General features: G+C 45.2%; 1 protein-coding gene across 3 annotated transcripts in view; it reads right to left on the minus strand.

Moving 5' to 3' along the window:
* SNX29 (sorting nexin 29) overlaps nucleotides 1-25,950 on the minus strand; it is a 522,293-nt gene that overhangs the window by 245,768 nt on the left and 250,575 nt on the right. For all 3 annotated transcript variants that reach the window (XM_058570031.1, XM_058570032.1, XM_058570033.1), the window contains exon 15: nucleotides 24,469-24,575. In XM_058570031.1, coding sequence (XP_058426014.1) covers nucleotides 24,469-24,575 — 107 coding nt within the window. The remainder of the gene's footprint in view (nucleotides 1-24,468; nucleotides 24,576-25,950) is intronic.

A 25,950-nucleotide genomic window follows, 5' to 3' on the forward strand; every position in this document is an offset into this window, starting at 1 on the left:
TCTAATGCGTCTCAACATAATCGACGGCTTACATAATCACACAGAATCGCTGCACCTTGTCGGCATTCTTATTGCTTTTGCTCATTAGACAAATAAATCCTTATATGTCGCCAAGACTCTCCAGCTGAGAAACTGATAAAACTGTCTTTAATTCGTACCCATCTAGAAACACCATTTATGTGTAAATAGCAATAGTGAATATCATACATGAATTGAAACCATCTGCCAAAGTCAAGGATTTTTTTCTGTTTTGTTCACTGTTTATCGCTGGTACCCAGAACAGTGAGTGACACATAGTCACTCAACTCTACAACTACAATAAGTAGTTGTAGAATGAGCCACAAATGTAAAGTTGAGATGATGACAGTACCTACCTAGCAGAAGCATCTGAAGATTAAGAAGAGTATCTGTCCAGGGCCCAGTGTAGTGCTGGCGGGCTGATAACACACAACCTGAAGCCTGAATCAAATCCAGGACCACCCCAGCCCCTGTGGGAAATGGTCACAATACTGAACCACCAGTATGGGATGGAGCAGAGGCTGCAGGTCCCAGAGGCCACCATGAAAGGTGACCAGGTGGAACGGCCGCTGGTGGGAGACACATGAGCAGTAGGCATTTGTCTGCCAGGTGCCAGCACAGCCAGCGTGAGGCACCACCTCTGCTACTGACTGTAAAAACAGAGCAGGGGTGGCCAGTGGGTAGAGAGTCTGGAGGGTCAAGGTCGCTGGGGAAGTGAAGGATGACATGGGGATCTGGTGGCAGCACTCTGCTGACAGTGGCGGCGTATTTCACTGTGTTAATGACCAGCGCGGCCCCATCAGTGCTAAATTCGAGCCCAGACGGAAGGCAGCTGGGCACTGACCACCATGCAGACAGGCCTCGAGGATTCCCAGAGCCACGCCGGGCTCTGACGCACGCGAGACCACTGAGGAGGCTGAGCGGCCTCCACAGATCCTACCACTGACGGCTTCTAGCTTCTTCTTGGCCTAGACGTGCATCCAGCAAACATCTACACCTACTAAGATGCCCCACTCTGTGCCAGACACATAGGATAAGATGGTGAGGAAAATGGACCAGACCAGCCCTCGTGAGGCTGGGACTTCATGCACCCGTTCCCCCATTCAACACTCATGAAACATGCATGTGGTGGTGTTTCCACACGCCTGGCACAGCTCCTCGTGCCACTCATGACATCACCTCATTCAGTGACAGGAACTGCACCCCTGCTACACACCAGAGCAAACAGTTCTCTCCGTCGCCTTAACAGCATCACACACCATTGATCCCACACCCTGTCTGCCAGGCACCTGGCATCCATAGTCATTCATTCTCATAACAACATGCAGTTGCATCACTACTCCACTTGATGGAAGAGAAAATTTAGTCTCAGAATGGTTACGAGTACCCAGAATTTGAATCTGCATCTTTCTGTTATCAAAGCCATTACGGTTTACAGAGCTCTCTTCTGAAATTCATTCTTAGAACAGTCTGTTCATCAACTACTTAAGGACAAGGAAACGGAGGCACAGAGAAAGGGAGGAACCTGATTCTGGTCACCCACCCACCCCTGAAAGGGCTGGTGCTGAGACTCCAGCCTGGGTCCCTCCAAACATCATCGAAGACACCACTTCTGCTTCCCTCAGGCCCCTCTCATCACACGCAGGCGGCCCGTGGAGCCGTGTTCTGGCCATCCCCAGTGCTCTATCTTAAGACAAAGCCTTGAAGACCTGTGACTCCACCCAACCCCCCAAGACAGACATCCTGCCTCAGCTGGACACCAGTGCTCCTGGTGAGGTCCAAGGCTGGCACAGCTGACAAGTCTGTCCTTTGCTGTCAGATCCCTAATAACTTTTTTGAAGAATTTCCAAAGGGCTAGGGAAGCAAAATCTAACCTTTTGCCATTATCCCTGAAGGCCAGGCCACTGCAGCGGGAGCTCTGCCATTAGCAATGGGCTAACTCGGAGCAATCATCATTAAACGCAAAAGCTGCCTTCAATTTCAGCTGCAGGGAATGTGTCTGTAAAGGCGGCGAAATACGCATTCAAAGACATTTACACGCTCAGCCTTGGCCAGACCAGGACAAAGATTTCAAAGGCTCTGTAATATTCCAATTCTCCAGCCAAAGATTCTGCTATTTCAACAAATTGCAAAATGTATTTAAAGGCCCGTTGTACATTTGGACAGGGTACAGCTTGTCAGTACTCTGCCTTGCCACATAAAAAGGACAAGAGATTTGACCAAGCTCTAAGTGGAAACACTGTCTTTTCCTATTCCAAGCCCAGAGAACCACAATTAGGAGGCAGAATCGCAGTCAGAGGTTTTCAGAGCCCGATGGCCCCCAGCATCAAGAGCAACTTGCTTCCAGGGTGGGACGCAAGTGCCGAGGGGTCAGGTGCAGAATTTAAGGGGGCACCAAAAAACTCAGTTATCCTAATAATGTTTGCATGCAATATTTTGAAAAATCAAATCTAATGCAAAAAAATCTATAATGAACAAAATAGCAAAATTTTGAATACAGATAGAATCAGTATTACTGATTTTGCCTTTGCCTCAGATTCTGATATGGCTGGGCCTGCACCGCTGCTCTTTCTGAAGAGGCTAAAACACGCCCAGAAAAGCAAAGGGACTTGCCACTGTCACACTGTCACTTGTCACTAAAACGTCCAGGTCTCGAGGCCCTCTGCACTGTGCTCTGAGGATCCCTGTCACCTTGGGTGGGGTGACTGCACCAGCCTCGCCCCACTCCAGTCCTGATGCCACACTGCCGCCAGGTGATCTTCACAAAGTGTAGATCTAATCTGGGCACAACTCTGCGTAGAGCTGGCAGGTGCTTCTCCCGGATAGACAGAGGAGAGCAAGTGGGCAGCTGGCAAGTTGAATTCGGCAAGCAAATGTATTTTGTTTGACTCTCTGGGTGTTTACAATTAAATTCAGTTGCCAACATTTTGAAAATAAGATTTCAGAAAAAAACCAGTCATGTGACTTCTCTTAACAAAGAAATGTTTTGGCAACACTCGGCCCACTGTCCCATGAGGAGGTGAAGAAAACACGAGTGCTCAGTCAGCCTCAGCCCCACCACGAGCTGGGCACTGTTCAAGGTGCTGGAGACAGCAGTGAACGAAAGTGACCCAAACTCCTGCCCTCATGGAGTCCACATTCCAGTGGGGACACACAATGAACAGAGCAGGTAAAATAGAGACTAAATCAGAAGGGAGATAACTAATACGGAAAAAAGCAAAGCAGGGAGAGGAGATAGGAGTAATTGTCTGTAGGGGAGCAGGGAGCAGTTTTAAATGCGGTCATCAGAAAATGAAGGAAATCCCACCATTTGCAACAACAGGGATGGACCTTGAAGGCATGATGTCAAGCGAAATGACTCAGACAGAGAAAGACAAATACCACATGATCTCACTCACATGTGGAATCTAAAAGAGCTGAACTCATGGAAACAGAGAGTAGAATGACGGTTACCAGGGGCTGGGAGGTGGGCAAATGGGGAGATGCTGGTAAAAGGGCGCAAACTTGCAGTTATAAGATGAGTAAGTTCTGAGGCTCTAACGTAAAGCATGGTGACTATAATTAACAATACTGTATTATATGCTTGAAAGTTAAGAGAGTAAATCTTAAACGTTCTCAACCCCCCCCCCCACACACAAATGGTAATTACGTGGGGGATGGAGATGCTAACCAATCTTATTGTGGTAATCATTTCACAGTATATACAAGTATCAAATCACCACATTACACAGTTCTTAAACCTACATAAGTTATATGTCCCTAATATCTCAATAAAGCTGGGGCAAAAATAGGGTGTTAAGGGAAGGGCTCTCTGAGAAATGGATATCGGAGTAAAGACCTGAGGGAGATGAGGGAATGGATCCATATCCTGGCCTGGGGCACCTCTTCTCATGCCCACCTCTTGAGGAACGTACTTAACTTCTTCAGGCCTCAGCTTCCTCATCTATAAAATGGAAGATACAAAAAAAGACCTGTCCTCTTAGGGCTGCTATGAGGATTGAAAGACATAGTATGCGTAAAGAGCTGAGCACAGTGCCTGGCACAGAAACGCTCAGCAAACACTGAAACCAGCATCACCATGTCTCACCCCACCTCCTCTATCACTTCCATCACCTCCCCGTCAACACCACTACCCCTCCACCACCATCGCCTCCTCCATCAGTAATACCACCTTCTCCACCACCACCTCCTCCTTGATAAGGATAAGAGTGAAGAAAAGAGATAAGCCCCTTAAACAAACCAGGCTGTTCTAGGCCTTCTTAGATCTTCCACAGCCCAGTTCACCCACACTGCCTCCCAGTGGACACACTACTTCCCGGCATAGGGACTCCCTCACTACTCCCTCCACGCTGAGGGAGGAGACCACGCCGTGCTGCCACGGCATCACCACTTTTAAACAATACATCTATATACATTCCTATACTTTGCATCCAACCATAAGGCAAAGACTTCTCCAGCACTCGGCACACAGCAGGCACTACCTGGTAAACGTCTGGAGAACTGAACTCTTTCCACCACCTTTTCTGACACTTGTCAGCTAGGAAATCATGTATGAACTATTCACATGTCGGGGCTCAAAAGACCTATATATACACTGCACACATAGACTCAATTCTAGTTCCTCCAGATTTCAACTAGTCAGAAAGCTGAAATAACCAGATTTTTTTATAGTGTCACACTATGGTAACTGATGTTCGTAATTATGGCCTTGAGGCACAGCAAGTTCCCTAACTGCCTTCTAAATTATCGAAGATCAAATTATGTTCAGTTGCATTTTAGCGTTAAGTGTATTATAATTATATTCTCATTCTTGGAAAATTAGTAACCCATACAGCTGAAATAGATGATCAAGGCAGACTTGCGAATAAAACATTCTGGATAAAGCTCAGATTTCCAGAATGTTCTCACAAAACCATATTCTGCCATCATCCTAGGTAAATCAGAGTTTATAATTTATATCCTCTCTTTTTCCAAAAAAGAGTATGGCCACTTAGAGACAGTTGTATTATGGAAGAGCATTTTAAAATGAAGCAAGGAAATAAAGGAAGGAGGTGCGGCAGGAGAATAGATGAAGCCAATAGTAAGGTTAGAACTGAAAATACGTTGCTACAAGGTCTCCACTTTTGCCAAAGACGAGCCCATATTGCCTCTGAGCTTCCTAGCAGCCAAGCAAAGAAGAAAACATGATCAGTGACAGCATTCACAGCATCCAAAAGACTTTAGTCGAAAGAATCATTCCTGGTTCTTATACCTGAGACAAATTTCTCTCACATAGAAATTACACTCAACGTCAGTAATCAACAACATCCTTACCTACATGCTTGCAGAAAATACAGTGATGATTTTCAGCAGGCTCTGTCTCCCAACATTCCAAGGCCAGAGGTTAGAAACTGAGCCACTGAAAACAGGTGAGATAGGGTGGGCCAAAGGAACCGTAAGGTACAGTAGGTAGTTAAGGACTGTAATAAGCTGGAAAGTGTGTGCAGCATCACAGGAGGCAGCTGTGACTCAGCTCCAGCCAACTGCTGCTGTGTGGGAATATAGGGCCAACACTTCCAGATAATCCAATTTTTAAATTACGAAACATTTCAAGTATACAGAAGAATAAATAATACATACATACCTGTAGGAAATAAATAACAGTAATAAACAAATATCTTTGCACCAATTCACTGCCTGTATCACTTGAGACACAGAACCTTCTAGTACTTTTGAGAACCTCTCCTCTGCTATCACTATCCTGATTTTTATATTTATCATCCCCTGGTCTTCTGTACAGTTTACCACATGTGTGAATTCCTACCCTATTTCCTGTTCCATTCTACTTTTTCTGATCTTTATATAAACGTGTTCTGATGCAACATGCTGTCTTTGCATCACATAATATTCATGAGACCCGCCCACATTGATGTGCATAGCTGAGGTTCATCCATTTTCATTGCTGTATTGATTTCTATGCTATGCCACTTTTTTTTAAATTACTCTCTTGTTGATGGATATTTGAGTTGCATTGAATGTTTTGCCATTATGAACATATGAAATGCTATGAACATGGCTGAATGTCTCTCTCCTGGTGCACATGGGCAAGTGTTTCTCTAGAATGGGGCTCAAATCTAGATTTTAATATCAGGCAAACTAATTCTAATTTTAAAAGCACATTATGTAGACCAACTCTATATGTGCAAGGAAAACACACCCACAGGCTGCACACTGTCTATCGGCTGCCGGTCTGCAGCCTGCAACACAAGCTGACAGCTCCATGGTGAACTGCAAAAGAATAATTCTCTAAGCAGTAAAACAATTCAGGCCGCATTTGCTCCTGCCCATGATCTAGCTTAACTCAAGGACAAAAGAGTCTCACATGGACAGACCACACGACCTTCAGGCAGGTGTCTGTGATATCATTTCTTAAAAACGAGCTTCTGAAGACTTTCGGGTGGCAGAGAGTTTGACCTTACACTCATCCATACAAACTCAGAGGGATGATGTATGTGCTACTGACTCAGGGCAGACCCCACTCTCTCAAAGCCTGCTGAGTTAGAGGGAAATCTGACAACCTGTTAGGCGGTCACATTATGCACTTAGAAATGGTGCCACCAAACCATCAACTACTGACAACGCTCCAGAGTGGGAATCTGATTTCAACGATAAAAGTTATAAAACTCTGCAGAGAGTATGATCCCAAGTTTGAAAAATTCAATATATTCCAGTCAAAAATAAGTACATTATGGGACAGATACTACCTATATTTATACGACAATTATATCTATACATGGAAACAAAATGTTGTCATAATAGACCCTGAAGGGGCTGGACCAGTGGCATAGTGGTTAAGTTCGTGCTCCGCTTCCACAGCCCAGGGTTTGCAGGTTCGGATCCCAGGCACGGACGTACACCCTCACAATAGTAGCTGACACTGACAGCATGACGATCCCCATCACCACCACCATCATCATGAAATGGGAGAACCATCTAGATCAGGGACTGGCACACTACCACCTGCTGGCCAAATCCGGCAGCGGGCTGATTTAGTAAATAAAGTTTTATTGGCACACAGCCCCACCCATTTGTTTACAAATTGCTTCGGGCTGCTTTAGTGCTCCAATGGCAGGGGTGAGAAGCTACAACAGAGACTATGCAGCCCGCAATGCCTAAAATGTGTATTATTTGGCACTTTATAGAAAAAAGTTTGCTGACCATGATCTAGAAACTGTGAAAGTGCTATACAAAAAAAAAAAATGTTATAATTCTGATGGGTCAAAAAAAATTGTAGGAAATTTACATTTCTTTCCCTACATACGTAAAGGCTGTTGGCACAAAGTTTTAGGTGCAAAATGGCATTTTAACTGCTGACGGCCAATTTAATCCACTCAGTTTTATCACTTTTCATCCAAATTGACCACCACTTTGCTTTAAAATATACACCATCAAAGCGATTCAAGCCTCAAACACCAGGAAGGCAGTTGTTATGTTATTTACAGAGAAACCGATATCTCGATTTCCTCCTGAGCGACAGCAAAGGGATGGAGGAATTTTCCATTAATTTTAAAAGCTTTTACTACCAAAGCCTGAAAAGATTTCTCAAGAAGACAAAAAAGTAATACTTCAGCATTTAAATACAGTTTTCTTCACAAAGGGAAAATAATTTCTACATATTACATAGTAGAAATTGGGTCGTTACCACAGAACACATTTCATTTAGAGAAGAACATTTAAAGGAGTCATTTTTCTGAAGCATTAATCTCGGGCACCTGGAAACGAAAGAGCTGGTGCACAGAAGTTGGTCTTCGTAGAAAAAAAGGTTTTCAAGTTTTTGTAAGACTGGTCTCTCTTCTCTATCTTTACATTGTTAAAAATGGATTTTTTTTTTTTAAACCACCTGGAGGGTGTGGAAAAACAGTCAACAGAACCCAATTTCCATCTCCTTTGCTAAAGAAGCATCATTCTTGGCCCAAAGCAGGCCACAGAGTTGCCTGCATGACCCAGAGAAGTAAATGGATCAGGGCATGTTGAAGGTTCTCTGAAGGGGAAAAGAAACCTTTAAAACTTTTAAAAAGCCACTGTACAAAGAGGCTGACAGTTGGCCCTGGCAAAGCTGAGTCCTCAGTACTGAAAATGGGCCCTCTGAGTCATGATGCGGAAGCTGGGGGACAGGGTATATGCAGCTCTCTGCTTCACCGGTTACAGGGGTAAAACTGACCTGCGTCAGCGGAAGCTGCGGAGACTGCAAGATGCTGAAGGGAAAAAATTAGCCACAAGAAGTTGTGAGACAGAGTTGTTTTCTGAAAAACAAAACTAAGAAAGCTGTGAGCAAGTTGGCAAGCGCAAGCTCTCAGGTCGGTAGGAAGGAGGAGGAATGGTCAGGGATTCTGACAGCCTCTCCAAACGAGACTGGTGACGAAACTGAAAAATGCAGGCTCTTAGAAAGCTGTAAGAGTGGGTTCCGAGTGAAGCAGGAGGCAGGTCTCATTGCCCTGGAGTCTTCCTGGTCAAGTCAACCCCCGAACTGGCAGGAGTGGAGAACCAAGGAGATGGGAATGGAAAGACACCTTCTCCCTGGACTCCGGCTGCACTGGGCCTGGATTCCGAGACCCAGAGAGGTCCAGAGCAGTTCTAGCAGTGGAACAAGCCGTCCTCAGCCAGGTGACAGCAAGCCAAGAGGGACGCCAGGAGCCAGCCTGGGGAGCCAGGCGGGTCTGGGCAGTGACTGAAAGGGCCGGAATCCACCCAGAGAGCTGCGTCCTCATCCCCTAGATGAGGACCAGGGCAAGGAGCCGGGACCAGCTATCAGGGAGCAGAGATGGCACTTTCAGCTGTAGTGGTGGTGGCAGCATAAACCCAAAGCTGTCCAGACTCCTGCGCAGACTGCAGGGGGGTGATCACTGGACTTCCCCGGCCTCAGGTGGAAGGGGTGTGTCCTCAGGAACCAGGAATGACCCACTCTCCTCGAGTAAGCACAATAGGCCATTCTCCGCCCATCAGAGGACAGAGGCCCAAGAGAAGATTAGACTTGTGGCCACTCTGTGCCGGGTGGGACACAGGGTTGTTCAACTCAGGAGTGACACTGTCTGTCCTCCAGCAGGTAAATAAGACAAGAGAGTCCTCCACGGCATGCACACCACTCAAGGAGAAGAGGGGTGGCAGGAAGCAATGCATATGATTCTTCGTTCGATCTGTAAACACTATACATCAGAAGTAATTATTCCCAGGCTCTAGATGAGAACAACTGAGGCTCAGAGAGACTAGGTAAGAGGGCCAGGACACACACCTAAGGCCATGACTGAACCCTCACATTCTGGCCAACGTGGGGACAGACACCATCTCCTGTAGTTTAGATTCAAGGTTCTTTTCAACAGAGAGTAGTTAAGAGCTTCGGGTCTGGAATTTCACTCCCAGCTCTGCCAACAATTATCTAGTTACCTTAAACATCAATAATCTCACCAGGCCTCAGTTTCCTCCTGTATAAAATGGAGATAAGAGGAATACCACCACACTGAGTGACTATAAGGATCAAATGAGATCAATAAAGTGCTCAGAAAAACACCTGCCACAGTATAAGCACGGAACAAATCTAAGCCAGCCAGCCTGACAATGACTAAGAAAGACTCCTGCCCAAAAGAACAGAATGGTTCAATATTAACTGATGAAAAGGACTCTTTGTGATTCATTTTTCTAATCCAGTCAAACATGCCCCCAAAGTGGATTAAATAAAAATGTTTAACTCATTCTTTCTAGAGAGCTATTGGATCAAAGCAAGTTATTAGCTGGGCTATATAATTCATTTGGTTAATTTGCACTGTAATAAATCAGGGGAAGTCACAAAACCTCAAAGTCGCTCCAAGTCCAATTGCAAGTCTATTTCAAGCTTTAGAAGAGTATTCCGCTAGAAGATAGTCATAAAATGTGTCAGGAGACAGAAATGGTGAGCCTAACCTCCAACAAGGGCCGTCAAGTCTCACAGTGAGATGTGAGATTTGTAAGGGAACGAATGAAGGCACCGTCTGAACAGCGAGGTGGCAGAACCACAGCCACTGCTGTCAGCAGAACTCGGATAAAATGTCGGTTCTACCACTGCCAGCTGTGTGACTCGGGACTACTCAGCCTTTCCGAGCCTCAGTTTCCTGATCTGTTCTTGTGAGGATTAAATGAGAGGAGGCATTCGATGCCCCAGTCCAGTTTTTGACACACAGTAGGTGCTTATTAAATGGTATCGATGGTATTAATTTGTATTTAACAATCTATTCATTTATTCATTCATTTCTAGGTGAGTGAGCCACTTTGGGGAAAATTTCTACTTAATCCACATTAGAAAGTTGCTCAGATGGAGGTTAGCAGCAATTCTTACATACAAAGTCAGTCAGACCTCTGGCTGTTACAAACCTGTCACCAGAGCCACTGAGTGCTTTGTGTCAGCCTCTCAGTGGAAGAGAATAGGTAGGGGATGGAAGGTTTTAGATCCTCTAAATAAAACAAACAAGAACATCAAGCTATTAGAAGCAGAGTCGCAAGTCTGACTATCCCATATCAAGGGCCATTTCTACAATGACAGGGCACCCTCAGGCTATGCTTTTCACAGGCTGTTTCCCAATTACAGCCGAGCCCAACTCTGCAAATCCCTCAGGCTGAAGTCTCCAAGTATGTCCCTTAGGACCAAATCGCAGAGCCTTCTTAAGAAACAGATGTCTCTCAGCACCATGGACTTGACCCACAAAACTCCCTCTTCCTGAACAGGTTAGAAATGGCTGGCTGGGCTTTAGAAGAGAATTTCTATCAAACGGCCGAGAGCGGTGAGGGAGTGGGAGGTGTGGCAGTCCACGTGTGCCTGTGTCAGGGAGAATCAGATGGAGAGGAAGAGGCAAGGAAAGAGAAAACTTTCCAATCATACCACTTTCAGAAAAACAAACGTTAATTACTGCACCTGAAACTGAAAAGACTCTCTAATAGGAATGACAAATCGTGCTAATAAACAGAAACCCTGAAGACATTTTGCCTCTGTCTCACTCTATCATATGTCCATCAGTTACCTCCTGACAACTTGGTCAAATCTTTGCCCATGCTGTTCCTGCAACCTGGATGCCGTTCCCCTCTCTGTCTCTGTGGCTAATTCCTATTCTACCTTCAAAACCCCATGTAGAAATGAACAATATTCTGCAATATCTTCTCTGAGACACCGCAAACCATGTACCCTCCACTACCATATATCAGAGTTAATTCCCCTATTGTCTGTATTCCTTCTTTTGGTTCACTGACCACTTGCTGCTATAAATTATTATTTTATGAAGCTAACTCCCCCAGTAGGCTATGAGCCCCTAAAGGCAAGGGAGAGGGGTCAGTATCGTGGTGGAGTGAGCTGTTCCCTTAGGCTCTCCCTACTAAGATACAACAAAAAGGAGATTCATTAACCAAGACAGGACATCCACACTACACAACAGATGCCTGAGAGATCCAAGTAGCCATACATCCGAAGGTGGGGGTGCTGGATCCCCCAGGAGGCAGTGAAGGAGGTAAGCAGAACCCCTCCCTCTCGCCAGCAGCAGCAATCTAGGGCACACGATTATGAGAGGAGAAGGGGGAAAAGGCAGCTCTCTGCGGGAATTCTTTCGCTCTCAGAGTTGCTTCCCAGCCCACGGGAATGCTCCACACCGAGGCGGCTAAGTCACCACAGAGGCGCGCCCACCAAGCCGAGCAGCCCAGGCAGGCCACCAGTGAGTACAGAGTGGAAAAGAAAGCACCTCCTCCCCTCCATCATGCCTGGTGCACCAGCTTGGCCAGTCAGCCAGGGCAGGAGATCCCTGCCAGAGCTCCTGCACCCGTGTGTGTGACGCAGCGGCAGCCAGACGGAGAGAGTCCTATCGGCACAACTTTCAACGGACAGGCACAACTGCCGGGGGATGGAGTAGGCTCAGAAATCACAGCTCCTGACCCCCCCACCAGTGCTGGCAAGTGGAATCTGCAACCAGATACTAGCACTATGCGATGGCAAAGGTCCACCCCACCAAACAGCATGAAGAAATACGTTAACACTCCAGACCAGAAGAAAAATGACAAGTGCCCAGAAACCAATCCTGAAGTCACAGAAATTTACAATATAAATGACAGAGAATTCAAAATAGTTATCATAAAGAAACTCAACAAGTTACAAGAAAACTCAGAAAGCCAGTTCAACGAACTCAGGAATAAAATTAATGAGCAGAGGGAATTCTTCACAAAAGAGACTGAAACTCTAAAAAAAAAACCAACTAGAAAGGTTGGAGATGAAGAACACAATGAATGAGATAAAAAAAAAAATCTGTAATCCTTAAAAAACAGAGCTGACGTGATAGAGGACAGAATTAGTAACTTAGAGGACAAAAATATAGAAATGTTTCAGGTAGAAGAGGAGAGAGAACTAAGGCTAAAAAGAAATGAAGAAATTCTCCAAGAAAAATCCGACTCAATTAGGAAATGCAACGTAAGGATTATAGGTATTCCAGAGGAAGAAGAGAAGAAGAAAGGAGCAGAGAGCTTGTTCAAAGAAATAACAGCTGAGAACTTCCCAAACCTGAGGAAGGAGGTGGAATTACATGTAAATGAAGCTAATGGAACTCCTAATTACATCGATGTAAACAGACCTTCTCCGAGGCATATTAGTAAAACTGGCAAAAGTCAATGACAAAGAAAAAATATTAAGGGCAGCAAGGCAGAAGAAAATAACCTACAGAGGAACCCCTATCAGGCTTTCAGCAGATTTCTCAGCAGGAACCTTATAGTCTAGGAGAGAGTGGAATGATATATTCAAAATTCCGAAAGACAAAAACTTTCAGCCAAGAATACCCTATTCAACAAAAATATCCTTCAGATACGATGGAGAAATAAAAATTTTCCTAGATAAACAAAAGCTGAGGGAGTTCATTGCCACAAGATATCCCCCTTACAACAAATAATCAAGAAGGCCCTCATATCTGAAAAAAAGAAAGGAAAGAGTTTACAAAGCCTTGAGCAAGGAGATAAATAGATAGACAAAATCAGAAAATTACAGCTCTATCAGAACAGGTTCCCAACACTTAATTATAACATTAAAGATATAGGGAAGGAAAGCATCAAAAATAACTATAATCACTTCATTTTAATCACAAACTCACAACACAAAATGGAATAAGTTGTGACAACAATAACTTAGACGGGGAAGAGGAAAGGGGTGGAAACTGCTTAGGCTAAGGAGATAAGAGGCTATCAGAAAAAGGCAAGGGAGAGGGTTGATTCATCAACGTATCCACTAGTCTGGCACTCATTTGTTCACTCATTCATGCATTCATTCAAACATTTACTGAGCACTAAAGTGGACCTTCGGTGTCTGCCTCTATGGCATCCACTTCCTGTCTAGCAATAGTCTCATTTGGGGATAGTTTTCATTTGGGGATCCATCCCTCTCCTCAGCCCTCATTCTCCATGTCTGAATTGGGCTCTTCCCTCAGCCTTAGCGTATGAGTAGGATCCTGCAATTGGTTGCAAAGGGAGAAGAGAATCTAAGCTGGCTCTATCAGAGTGAACTCAAGGCTCCTGCCAGGAACAGAGATGCTTTTTCCTCTGAATGTGAACCTGGAAGAAAAACTATTTGCTCAGGGGTTATTACAGCCATCTGTGACCAGAAGGGGAAACCCACCAAAAATGATGTCAACCCAGAAATGGTAGAGGCAGGGGCCAGAGAGAAAGAGAGAAAGGAGCTTGTAACATAGCTCACATCCCAAGATTCAACCACTCCTAAAGCTAGAATCTCCATTCAACCAAGAAATTCTCTTTCTGGAGATAATCAGAGTAGGCTAGGCTCTGCTGTAATAACAAGAAAAACTCTGATATCTCAGTGACTGAACAGATAAAGGTCTATTCCTGCTCTCACAAAGTCTGTAGTGGGCCCAGCAGCATGACAGAGCAGTTCCCCTCCGAGTGGTGACTCAGGGATCCAGACTAGTGTCATCTTATAGCTATGCCACAGAGAACACATGGCTGCCAGTGTCATCACAGCAGGGGAAACAAGAACAAAGAAAATTCACACCAACTCTTCTATGCTTCAACCTTGGATGACGCTCATCACTTCTCCTTACAGCCCATTAGCCAGAACTAGTCACATGGTCTCAAGCTAACTGTAAAGGAGACTGGGAAATGCACCAGTCCTATTTGTCCAAGAAGAGAGAAATGAGACAGGCTTGACAAAAACACAGCAAAGTCTGCCACAGCCAGTCTTAGCCAAGTTTCCTGTCATTTGCAACCAAAAGATTCCTAAATGATACAAGCACCAGCCAGATGCCAGGATCATGGTAGATGCAGGGACTGTAACAGGGCACAAGACAATGCAAGAGCTGCCATCACAGAACTTACAGCACAGTGAGAGGCAGGGGAAAAAACACGGGAAACAAGAACACAGACGAGACAGGCAGGTACAGAATACCATTCTGTCAGGACGAGGAGACGGGACACAGAGGATGCAACAAGACACCTGGGGATACCTGAACCCAGTTTTCAGGAGTGCAGAGAGAAGGCTGCTGGGATGAGATCTGAAAGACTGAAGAAGTTGGCCAGGGAAAATAGGGAAGGGGAAAGACATGGAGAAAGAACAGGGTTCCAGGTGGAAATCAACCCGGGTGAAGGTCCGCAGACGAGTGAGAACACGGCACGTGGAAACTGAAACAAGCTCGGAGATGAGAAATACGACTGAAGAGGAAGGCAAGAGCCACAACATACGGGGCCTTACGTTAACATATAAATATGTTATGTTTGGATGAACCTAAGGGCGAATGTGAGCCACTGGAGAGTTTTAAGCAGGAGAATGCCACAAGCAGCCTGGGCCCAGGGTAGGTTTCATTATTCCATCCATATGCACTAAACTCAACACCTCCCTCGTCCCTGTCTCAGCAATCTGGCCCCCACACTCCCAGTTTCCATAGCTCCACATCGCTGGTGACCACCCTTGATGTTACTGGCGGGCTGGGCTCATCTGGCACGTGGGACAGCCCTATTCCTTCACCAGGCGTAGTCTGAACACTGAGCCCAACCCCAACAGGACGGCACCTCCGGTAACCCCTTCCATTGAGACCAGACAACACCTTCTGGGGGCCCAGAAGTAGCTTCATGAAGCCCCTTTCCACCTCACGAAGGAAAGCAAATAGAAAACAGGCCCAAAATAGTGTGGGGCTGAGAAGCTGAAAACCAGCCACCATAATTACAACTATTTTTATCTATGGCCCAAAAAGGAGTACTGGATCATTTTTCAAGTGTCTCTCTAAGGAAGTTCATCTGTTCGTGCTCAAGTACTCCAGACCCCCAGATCACAGACACACGGGAACTGAGGCTTTAACAGACATGGAGGCCGAACAGAACACACGGGGTGGGGACACTGAGCAAGCAACAGGGCCAGTGGCACCATCACCAATAGAGGGTGGCCACCGCACCAGGAAATGGGAAAAGAGATGCCCACAGGTCTACAGAGAAATCAGATGGGCAGGGACAAACACTGACAAGTCTGGGAGCACAGGCACGCCTGCACAGGAGCACCACTGTCACTGGCAGGTGACCACGCCCTGCCTACAGCCGTGGCGATGAAAGGCCCAGGGAGACGCAGGAAGGAAAGAAGGCCCGTCCGGGGAGAGGGGCACTGCCAAAGCAGGAACCTTTTCCTTTGCCACACCGAGCAGGTCACCTTAGCACACAGAAACCGAGTGGGGACATCCCATGAGCACAAGGGACATCGGAACACGCCTGCATCTGAGCGAGCACTCGGGTTTGTTTACGTCAATAAGGCTTACATTAGGTACTGTGTCTGTCAGCTAGAATTCATTTCCATTATCCCTCCTCATCCCTCCAGTAACTCCCTCGGGCTGACGAGCTAACAGCCAGCATGCTTGTCACTGCTTTCATCACCCTGGCCCCTCCTTAGGGTTAAAAGTTAAAGCCAGCCAGGAAGGCCTGACCCCTGTTTCCAGCCGGGCAGAGAGAAGCGGAATGGAAAGAGCGCCGACTCTGGAGCCAGACAGACGGGATCACATCCTGGTTCTACACGTGCTAGCCCCGTGACCTTGCGCAGGTGGCTTGTCATCCCCAAGCCTCAGTTTTCTCATCTGTAGGGATGCAGCAAGCATTAGACAATTCAATGTAACGCAATCAGCACAGGGCCTAGAAATAGAACAAACTGTCAATTCACGCTAACTGCTGTTACCATCATCATCATCAATGTTTGGGGGTTGCTTTTCTTTAAATAAACATCACCAAAAGCTTAACAGGTCACAGAGTACCAAGCACATAAGAGACGCTCAAAAAACACTGATGGGAGAAATTCTCCAGGATCAATGACCCAGTTTCTTCAACTAATAAATTATAAGTATGGAGGGAAGGGGAGAGACAGATGGGAGAACATGTAGATTAAAAGAGACTTAAGAAGTTTATCAACTGATAACAACACGTGGATGGACCCCATTTGGAACCTTATTCAAAATTTATTTGAACTAGAAATTTGAACACTTACCAGATATTTGATGGTATTAAGGAATTATTGCTAATTTTTAGGTGCCACAAGAATATTACAGGGTTTTTTCTTTAAAAAAATAGGTGGGGCCCTTATGTTTTATTAGAGATATATTCCAAAATACTTTGGGATGAAATCAATGCCGTGCTTTGGATTTGCTTCAAAGTACCATGAGAAGCTGGGGACGGAAGAGGACGTCGGGACAAAGCAAGACTGGCCACGAGCTGACAAGTGTTGCAGTTGGGCGATGGGCCCACAAAAGCTTGTTACATTCTTCTGTCTTACATGTATTTGAAGGATCCGTAATAAAAATATTTTTTAAAACCACTGATGGAGCTGCCTGTGGGATACAGCCTGCCTCGCTCTCCTTCAGAGACCTTCACTGGGGAACTAGTTCAGCCACGAACAAGGGCGCACTGGAGGCCTGGAAACCCACAGCACTAATGAAAACTACTAGCTGTGGTTACATCTTGTCTCCAAATTCCTGAATGCCCGAGGGCCAGTGTGGCTGTGCTGGTGACATGGCCATGGTTGATACGAACTGGAATCGATGCACACAGCCAAGCAAAGGACAAAACCAAGACACAAGAAAGACCCGGGCTTGGCCATCTTGCACGAATTAGATGCTGAAGTTCCTTCCTCAGGCAACTGAGGAGGCAGAACAATAGGCAAGGGGCCCCTGAAAGGTGCTCTGTTAAAAGAAGTCTCTCTCTGATATTCCAATCTGAGATTCACTGGGACCAGCATGAGCCTCCCTTATAAGGCTTTTTAATGGTATTTTGGCGTTTTTTTTTTTTTAAGAGCTCTTGTCTTTCACAGATATATTCTGAAATACTCATGAATGAAATGACATGAAATCTCGGGTTTGCTTCAAAATATCATGAGAGACTGGGGAGTAGGCTGGGATACAGATGAAGCAAGATCAGCCAGGGGTTAGTAACTGTTGAAGCCGGGTGATGGGTACATGGAGGCTCACTATACTATTCTATTTTTGTACATGTTTCAAACTCTTCCATAATAAAAAGATTTTGAGAATTCCTTGGAGGTTTAGCCTTGTTAGTCATTCACACTTTAGTGAGAATTACACCTATCCCTCTAGAAAAGAGTACTCCTTACCAGTTTTCAGTCATACATAACAGCACTTAAACACTCAGTTTTGCATGGTGAGAAAACTTTCTTCCCCCCTTACATAAGGTGAGAACCTGGTCTCAATCACTCAGCATTATGTGATTAAAAAATAAAAACAAACATCATACTTTTCATTTTGAGCATCAGTTTAATGTAGATCTCAGCTCAGAGTTCTTTATCCTGAGTACTTACAGGGAATCCAGTATTTTACTTAAAATCCCATCCTTCTTTTGTATAAAAATGACTTAGATATATCAAGAGTGTTGGAACCCATTGGTGCCAATTTATGAAGCAAGTGCTGGTGGTGTAATTGCTCCCCAGGTCCCAGCTGCAGCAGGAACTTTTACATTTTATTAAAATGATGATCACACTCACAGTTATCTAGTGTGTGATTATGAATGTATTTTTTACCAGCTTGACGCTTAAGCTTACTTTTCCATTAATGGTAACTCTGCCATTTTAATGAGAATAAATGTTGCTAATATACCATTTATTTCGCCCATGAGCAAAAATTCAGGGACTAACTACACTCATACAGTAAATGATAAGTATCCCATAATTTAAAAAAATCAATCAACAGCTGGCTGAGTCCTGCCACGTGGGAGGAAGTAAAGATGTGTTTGCAGAGGAGGGACTGGCAGTATTGAAGTACAGGGCACACAGGCGAGAAAACGGCGGGGATGTGGGGCTGAAAAGCAAGACTAAGACAGTATAAACAAGGCAGAATAAAGGAGCCCTGGTAAGGAGAGAGTGGAAGGGAAATGAGGGGAGATGACATCTACTGATCATATATATATAAAGCTTCATATGAGCTAGGGTACTTTGGAGGAAAGTAACGGAAACAGATTCTAACTGAAGCTAAAAAGGAACTACTGTAAACAGTCAGGAGAGTGGGAGAATCTGCCTCAGAGAAGGGAATGGAACCAGAACAGCCCTGGCAAGTTCAACACAGGAACAAGTGGAGAGTTATCAGGATCCTGCTATTGGATAAATGGCCTCCAAGCATTTTGTCATTCTCATATAACTCAGGAGCTAAAGCCCCAATTGCCCTGGGTCAGGTCACAGGCCACCCCTGGGCCAAAGGAGGGCAGAGGACTTGGATTTACTCCCCCACCAAGACACCAAACAATGGTGGAGAGGTCATCCCTCCAAAGGACATCAGAACAGAAGGAGAAAAGAAGTCACAAAGTAGTAGACAGGAGGCACTGATTCTTTATATTTAATCTTCAAAGCAATCTTACTAGTATGTATTACTGGCTGCATTTTACTGACAGAGAAACTGAGGCTTAGGAACACACAGAAGTGACAGATCTGAACTCAGTCTGTCTGATGCAGGACATCGTGTGCTCTCCCAGCCACCAGGCTGCAGAAGGCGGTGGCAAAGAGATGCAGGATAAAAAATGCCACCAACATTTTACATTTTTCCTGAAGGCAACTTCCGGAAAAGAATGGAAAAATCTCTGGAGATGAGTCTAAACCAAAGGAATTGTACTTAAAAGAGGTAAAGAAGCAAGAATCTTAGAACTGATCTACTTTGGATGTGTCCAACATCTTTTATCTTCAAAACCCTTGTTAAGAGAGGGTTTTGATGTCTAGATCTTCAAGAGGGATGGGAAGTTTACAAAAGAAATTCTGAGGGTCATCACTAACAATCCCAAAGAAGAAGGAAGGAACTATCTAGAAGCTCCAGTAAGCTACGAGAGCTCTGCAGAACTGCTGTGAAGACATGGCTCCAGGAGCCCCTGAGGCGAAACTCTCTGTTCGCACTTCAACTCTGCTTCCTGATGGTGATAACAACGCATCTGCCTCTCCCTCTAGGCTAGGAGCTCCCTAAAGACTGTGTCTTCTTCATCTGTGTAACCTACGACCAGCCTTGCTTACACAGATGCTATGCACAGGTGCTATCCACAGATGAAACGCCAACGACTTTGCAATCAAGAAAGAAGGAAAACTTAGTCTGGGGAAGTAAATGCCATTTGAGAAACATCTTGGCTTCAATCTCGCATCTTTCGTGGCTCAGCTCTTAGAACCATCAACTCTACTGCTCCTGGGGTAGGAAAAGCCACTTGAGGTGGAGAAAGGAAGCTGAAGGCTGGACACTTAGAAGGCATTCAACAAATATGTGCTCAGTGAGTTGGGACCATCCATCTGTATATGACTCAATGTCCTCTCCAGACTCTCCAAGCTAAAATTCCCCCTAAAACTGAGTGCCAGAAAAAAGTTTGCCTCCTCTCAAGAACCCATGTTTCCTCTTTCCACTAGGATGCTCTGAGCTCTACGGGTCCCTTGTATAACTCACTCTCGACCTGGGGTTCCAGAGTCACATCTGTCACTCTTTAAACATTACACTCCACAGCTGAATCCACTCAACAGACTGTCATTCCATTCAACATCTATGGAGCTCCTGCTATATGCTGTAGCCGTGTGAGGTAATGAACACACAATTAAAAAAAATAAGGCCCACAATGCCCTCAAGAAGCTCGCAGCCTGGCATTCTATCACAAGTCACCTCAGAAGCAGGTAATTCCAAGCACTGATAGGACGCACCCCTCCCACCACTACTTCAAAGGGCTGATGTTGCTACCACTTCTGTTACCTGCTGCTGGTTTCCCTCCTCGTCTCCTCTCATTCATTCTCTCAAACACAACTAGGGACTCCCTCTTCTCTTCTGTCAAGTTCACCCTTTTGTTTCTTCAATGAGCTCGGCCTTCCAGAACACAGCAGAAGGATTCTGGATTTCGGCTCTGGTGCTAGATGGTCTGGGTGATTTGAGTCCAGCTCTGCTTCTTACCAGCTGAGAAATCTTGGGCAAGTTACTTAACTTCTTAAAACTCCATCTGTGAATAGCATCTTCCTCAAGGGACTCTGCTGAGGATTACATGAGTTCATCTACGCAAAAGCCTTAGCACAGTGCCTGGAAATAAAACAGCCGACAGCTAGCTGCTAGCATGACACAGGGTGTAGGTAATTCGTGTTTTTATATTAGTGTTTCTCCCCTGCCAGATTAACTTACTCCTGCCAGCATTCTCCTTTCATTCTTGTTTTCAAAAGTTAACCATCATAGGGTATCAAGAACAATCTTTCTACCTCCAGTCCCTGGCCCCTGATGCTCACCAGCCATTAAAAGACAACTTACAGTGTTGACTTTGGGTTCTGAGCTGTCCGGGATGCCAGATTCCAGGTCACTGGGCACGAATGTGTATTGTGAAGTGTGTGTGTGTGCAGGTGAGTCAGGTGGTTTTAATGCTTTGAAGACACCTGGAGAAGAACGTTCAGGAACTCCCTTTTCATTGGGATGAATCACACAAGAGTAATTCATCTGTTGGGTTACTTCAAATAGTCATTATTTAAAAAGAAATGTTTCTTCTTCCTTTGCCCTTCTGAAACAGAAAGAAAAGAGCACCAACTTTCCCCCCACATTCTTTCATTTCTCCACTCCCACACGTGTTTACAACTCTTTTCTGGTAAAAACCAACCCATTAATAAAATGACAGACGCGCATCACAAAGAATGCTCTAAAGGCTCGATTAATGCCAACATAAAGGGTTCAGCCGAAGTCTCAGTGTAATGAAGTGCTAATGCTATTCACAGATGAGAGATTACTGACAGAACCTCACTTTGCGACCAAAAGAAGAACAAAAAATCAATCTGGGGTGGTAAATGCCACTGGAGGAACATCTCTGCTTCAACCTCACATCTCTCCCAGCTCACTGAGTAGAGCCATCAACTCCACTGCTCTCAGGGTAAGGGAATCACAGAAGGATGAGAAAGGAGGCTTAAGGCCAGCAAGAGAATTCTTTACACCCCGACCACCGCTCCCTCTGATGGGCCAGGTCAACACTTAACTCTCTCGCAGCCAACAAGAGCAACAGTGCAAGTGGACCCGACAGTAACTCCACATCACACCTTGATCTTCCCTGCACATCACAGCTGGAGTCAGCACAGTGAGACGGTGAGACTTTCTCACAGTCAAAGCAGGTGGTGACACGGCCACAACATGGCCTCCAAGGCACTGTCGTCTGGCCCACCTACCTCTCCAGCCACAGCACCACCTCTCTCCCCTCATCCACTCTGCTCCAGGCCCACGGGTCTCCTTTCCACCAAATTGCCAATTCTTTCTCTGTGTAGGGCCTTTGTTCTTTCTTTTTTTCCCCCCAAAGCCCCAGTAGATAGTTGTATGTCATAGCTGCACATCCTTCTAGTTGCTGTATGTGGGACGCAGCCTCAGCATGGTCAGAGAAGCAGTGCATCAGTGCGCGCCCGGGATCCGAACCCGGGCCGTTAGCAGCGGAGCGCACACACTCAACCACTAAGCCATGGGGCCAGCCCGGGCCTTTGTTCTTGTTGTTTCCTATGCAGAAAGCAGGCGCCCAACAAACACGGAATGAACCAACCAACCAACCACCTGGCCCATGAGTGAACCACGGTGTTAACTCAGCGGGTTAAGCAGCCAGTCGCTGCCTTCAGGAGCCCCTCTGAGCCGGAGTTACTGATGAGCATGTCAGCCTTCCAGCTGGACAAACCTCCATTTAGATCACTGCCCCAGGCCCAGTGCTCCGCGTGCTCAAGAGAGTCCAGGGAAACAAGCACTGGTCTCTAACCTGCGCAGGTCTGATGAACTCCTTGCAACTGAACACCTCGCCCTGGTTTCCCTGAAAGAACAGAAGCCTCAACTCACTTCCACTCTAATAAGAACCCTTTCACCCTCCTAGCTCATCAGCCCTTCAATCATCCAACAAAGAAGAGACATCCCTGTCCTAGGAGAACTTACAAATACTCTCATTCAAGGGTTATTTAGCATTTACTGTTTGCCAATAAATGGTAGCTGAGTATACAGAGTATACAGAGATGAAAAAGACACAGGCTCTGCCTTCCAGGGACTCGGAGTCCCCAGGGAGACAAACACTCAGCTCGTCACAATCCTGAGGGTAAGAAGCCCGTTCCCCTCTGCACCAGGGCTTTCTGGGAATGGACTGATGGCCCAGCACCCTGGCATTGCCACCAGCCAACTCTGGTCGCATGACCCTCCCGAATGAGGCTCCAAGGATGGGCATAGTGGTGGGGAGAGGCTCTACAGGGACAGACAGTCTCCTCAGTCCCCAGGTCCTTCCATCCCGGTTTTTAACCCTTCACTCACTAGCCTGTGTTGCTAAGACCCCAGCATGCCTCCCCTTGAGCTCTCTTGAGTTAGCATTCAAGTTGCTTCTAAAGTCACCTCCCTTCTTTAGAGTTGATTTAGAAACAGATGGAACAGACCACAAGGTTGTCACCTGAACCAGGAATGAGTTTAGGGGCTCCTCTTCAAAGGCCCTGCCTCTGAAACCCACCCCTAGATCAGGCATGTCTCCATGGCAATGATGGGTGTTTTCTGATTCCAAAAGTAAAACTTGGAACTCACTGCAGAAGATTTAGAAAGTACTGAAAGTATAGTTGTATACTTATATGTATTTATGTGTATAAACATACATGGCTTGTAATAAATAATAGCACTGCGTGACTACCACAACATATACACAAATCTATATATATTTTATATATTAGTTACCTGATCAAAAAATCAGCCTCCCAGCTTTACTATTGAGTATGGTGATAATTAATGGTTTCTGATAAAAACACTTTATCATATCAAAGAAGTATCTTTATTCTTCACTTATCAAGAATACTTGTATCAGATATCAATAATGAACATTATCAAACCGACTTTTTAGTACCTATCAAGATCAATATCTGGTTTTTCTCCTTTGATCTATTAATGAGCTGACTTGGTGAACTTCCTAACATTAAGCCATCCTTGAAATTTTAAATAAATCCTACTTTTTTTTTTTTTAAAAGATTTTATTTATTTATTTTTCCCCCCAAAGCCCCAGTAGATAGTTGTGTGTCATAGTTGCACATCCTTCTAGTTGCTGTATGTGGGACACGGCCTCAGCATGGCCAGAGAAGCAGCGCGTCGGTGCGAGCCCGGGATCCGAACCCGGGTCGCCAGCAGTGGAGCGCGCTCACTTAACCACTAAGCCACGGGGCCGGCCCAATAAATCCTACTTTTATGTGGATTGTTCCTTTAACATGTGACTGAATTTGATTGGTTAATATCTTCCTAGAATTTTTATGCATCTATGACAAATTAAACTAGTCTGTAGTTTTGTTTTTATGCTATCTTTGTCAGGTTTTTTTGTATCAGAGTAATGCACACTTGAACCAAGACACAGAGATATAGGTATAAGTATAGAAACAGATATAATGTTTTAAGGAAATATAAACAGCAAAGGGCCTACTGTGCATACCCTGAAGAGTTTCCTCAAAATCATGGTAAGACCATCCAGGCTTGCTACCTTCTAGGGAAGCAGTTCTTTAATTACTTTTACAACTTTCTTCCACACGTTCCTTCAGGCAGTCGGCCCCATCTTCAATTCATTTTGATAATAAACGTGATCCTAGAAAATAGTCCATCTCATTCATACTTTCACATTTATCAGCACAAAGTTGTATGTGATAGTCTCTCCTGTTTTTAATGTTCTCCAAATCCAAGGATACATTTCTTTTCTTATTTTTAGCATTACATACATATTTTTGTGTTCTCTCTTATTTCCTTGCCATAGATGTCCAAAGTTCTAATAAATGACATTTTTCAAAGAGCCAGCTCTTACTTGTCTTTATCAAGTGCAATGGTTTTACCACTTAGTGTTTTGTTTGTTTGGGAGGGCAAACAATTTCATTGTTTCATTGGCTATTTTGCTAACATCTGTTTTAACAGGCTGGGCTTGTTTCTGGAAAGCCCCCAGAGCAGCCAACATCAGGAATAAATGCACAGACTCTGCCAGCCTTACCTCGATGAGCTTTCTTTCATAGGAGCTCGCTAGTTCCTCAGCGACTTCTCCTGGCTTCTGCTCAGCGACTGTAACTTCTCCATCAACGTTCCAAAGATTTGGTACAACTTTAAGAAAAGAAAGACACTCCATAAATATTTTAACAGTAATCAAAACTTACTCTCCTAGTAAAAAAAATATTTCTTCTTCTCCAAATGGCTTCTCCAGAGAGAAAGCTCTTTAAAAAAAAAAAATCACAGGACCAGCCCAGTGGCACAAGTGGTGAAGTGCACGCGCTCCGTTGCGGTGGCCCGGGGTTCGCTGGTTCGGATCCCGGGCGCGCAGCAACGCACCACTTGTCAAGCCATGCTGTGGCGGCGTCCCATATAAAGTAGAGGAAGATGGGCACGGATGTTAGCTCAGGGCCAGTGTTCCTCAGAAAAAAGAGGAGGATTGGCATCGGATGTTAGCTCAGCGCTGATCTTCCTCACAAACGAAAAAAAATCACAATTACTAATTACTTCAACATTGTAACATTTTCACACAAGTACAAGAAAGTGAATGGTAAGCTGTATTTAAAAATGGAAGAACTGTCATAGAGACAGATGCACATGAGTCTGGGGAATGATCTTGTCACTACTTCCCGTTCCAGGGGAAAACAGACAACGCATTGGCAAGACATAGAGCCTACAACTTGCATCTTTTGTATCAGTCAAATTTCTTTTTCTCCTACAACAAAGTTTTCCAGTGAGGTAGTGCCTGCTTACAGCCCAATGTTAAATGGTAGTGGGGCTCAGATTATAGGTAGAACTAGTAGGAACTGACATTTATAAACCATACTTAGAGTGAAAGCAAGTCAGCCTCTGGAAAAACTCTAAAACCAATGCATAATGACAATGCAAAAGCATCTTAACAAGAGATTGGTCCCCGGATCGGCGCAAGAATCAGCACAGCAGACACCAACGGGTATTGTTTCCACTTTCAGGTATATATCCATATATACTCGCTTTGTAGACAAGAGTAAATAAACAAAAACTGGGAATGAGCCGGATAATTCCAAAAAACGGAGGAGAAAAAGAGCAGCAGTGGTTAAGAAAAGGATCCGTGGTGTATATTAAGAATATGGATTAGCCCCAAGTCGGAAACAAGCATCAACTGTGCAGATTCCATTTCCTGTGTGTTCTGGGAGATGCCTCGATCAAGTGTGATGAGATGGTAAGGGCAGCCCTCCAGCGACCGGGATATGAGAGGCAGGGGATGGGGTGAAAGAGAATGACGCTGAGGGAGAAAGTCAAAGTGGGTAAAGAGTGGGCCAAAATGAGCATCGCTGAGCCTGAAGGGACCTGTGGCTCCGTCTGCAGCCCTTCACTGCACCTCCACCAGGCCACAACCGGTTAGAGCCCGCAGAGGCAGCGACGCCCCTCAGTGACAATACAGAACATGCTGGAATGAAACCCCAAGTTGTTTCCATCCCAGTGGTGACCACAGTTTCAGCCACTACTG

The sequence above is a fragment of the Diceros bicornis genome, chromosome 26, assembly GCF_020826845.1.
Source record: "Diceros bicornis minor isolate mBicDic1 chromosome 26, mDicBic1.mat.cur, whole genome shotgun sequence".
NCBI lineage: Eukaryota > Metazoa > Chordata > Mammalia > Perissodactyla > Rhinocerotidae > Diceros > Diceros bicornis.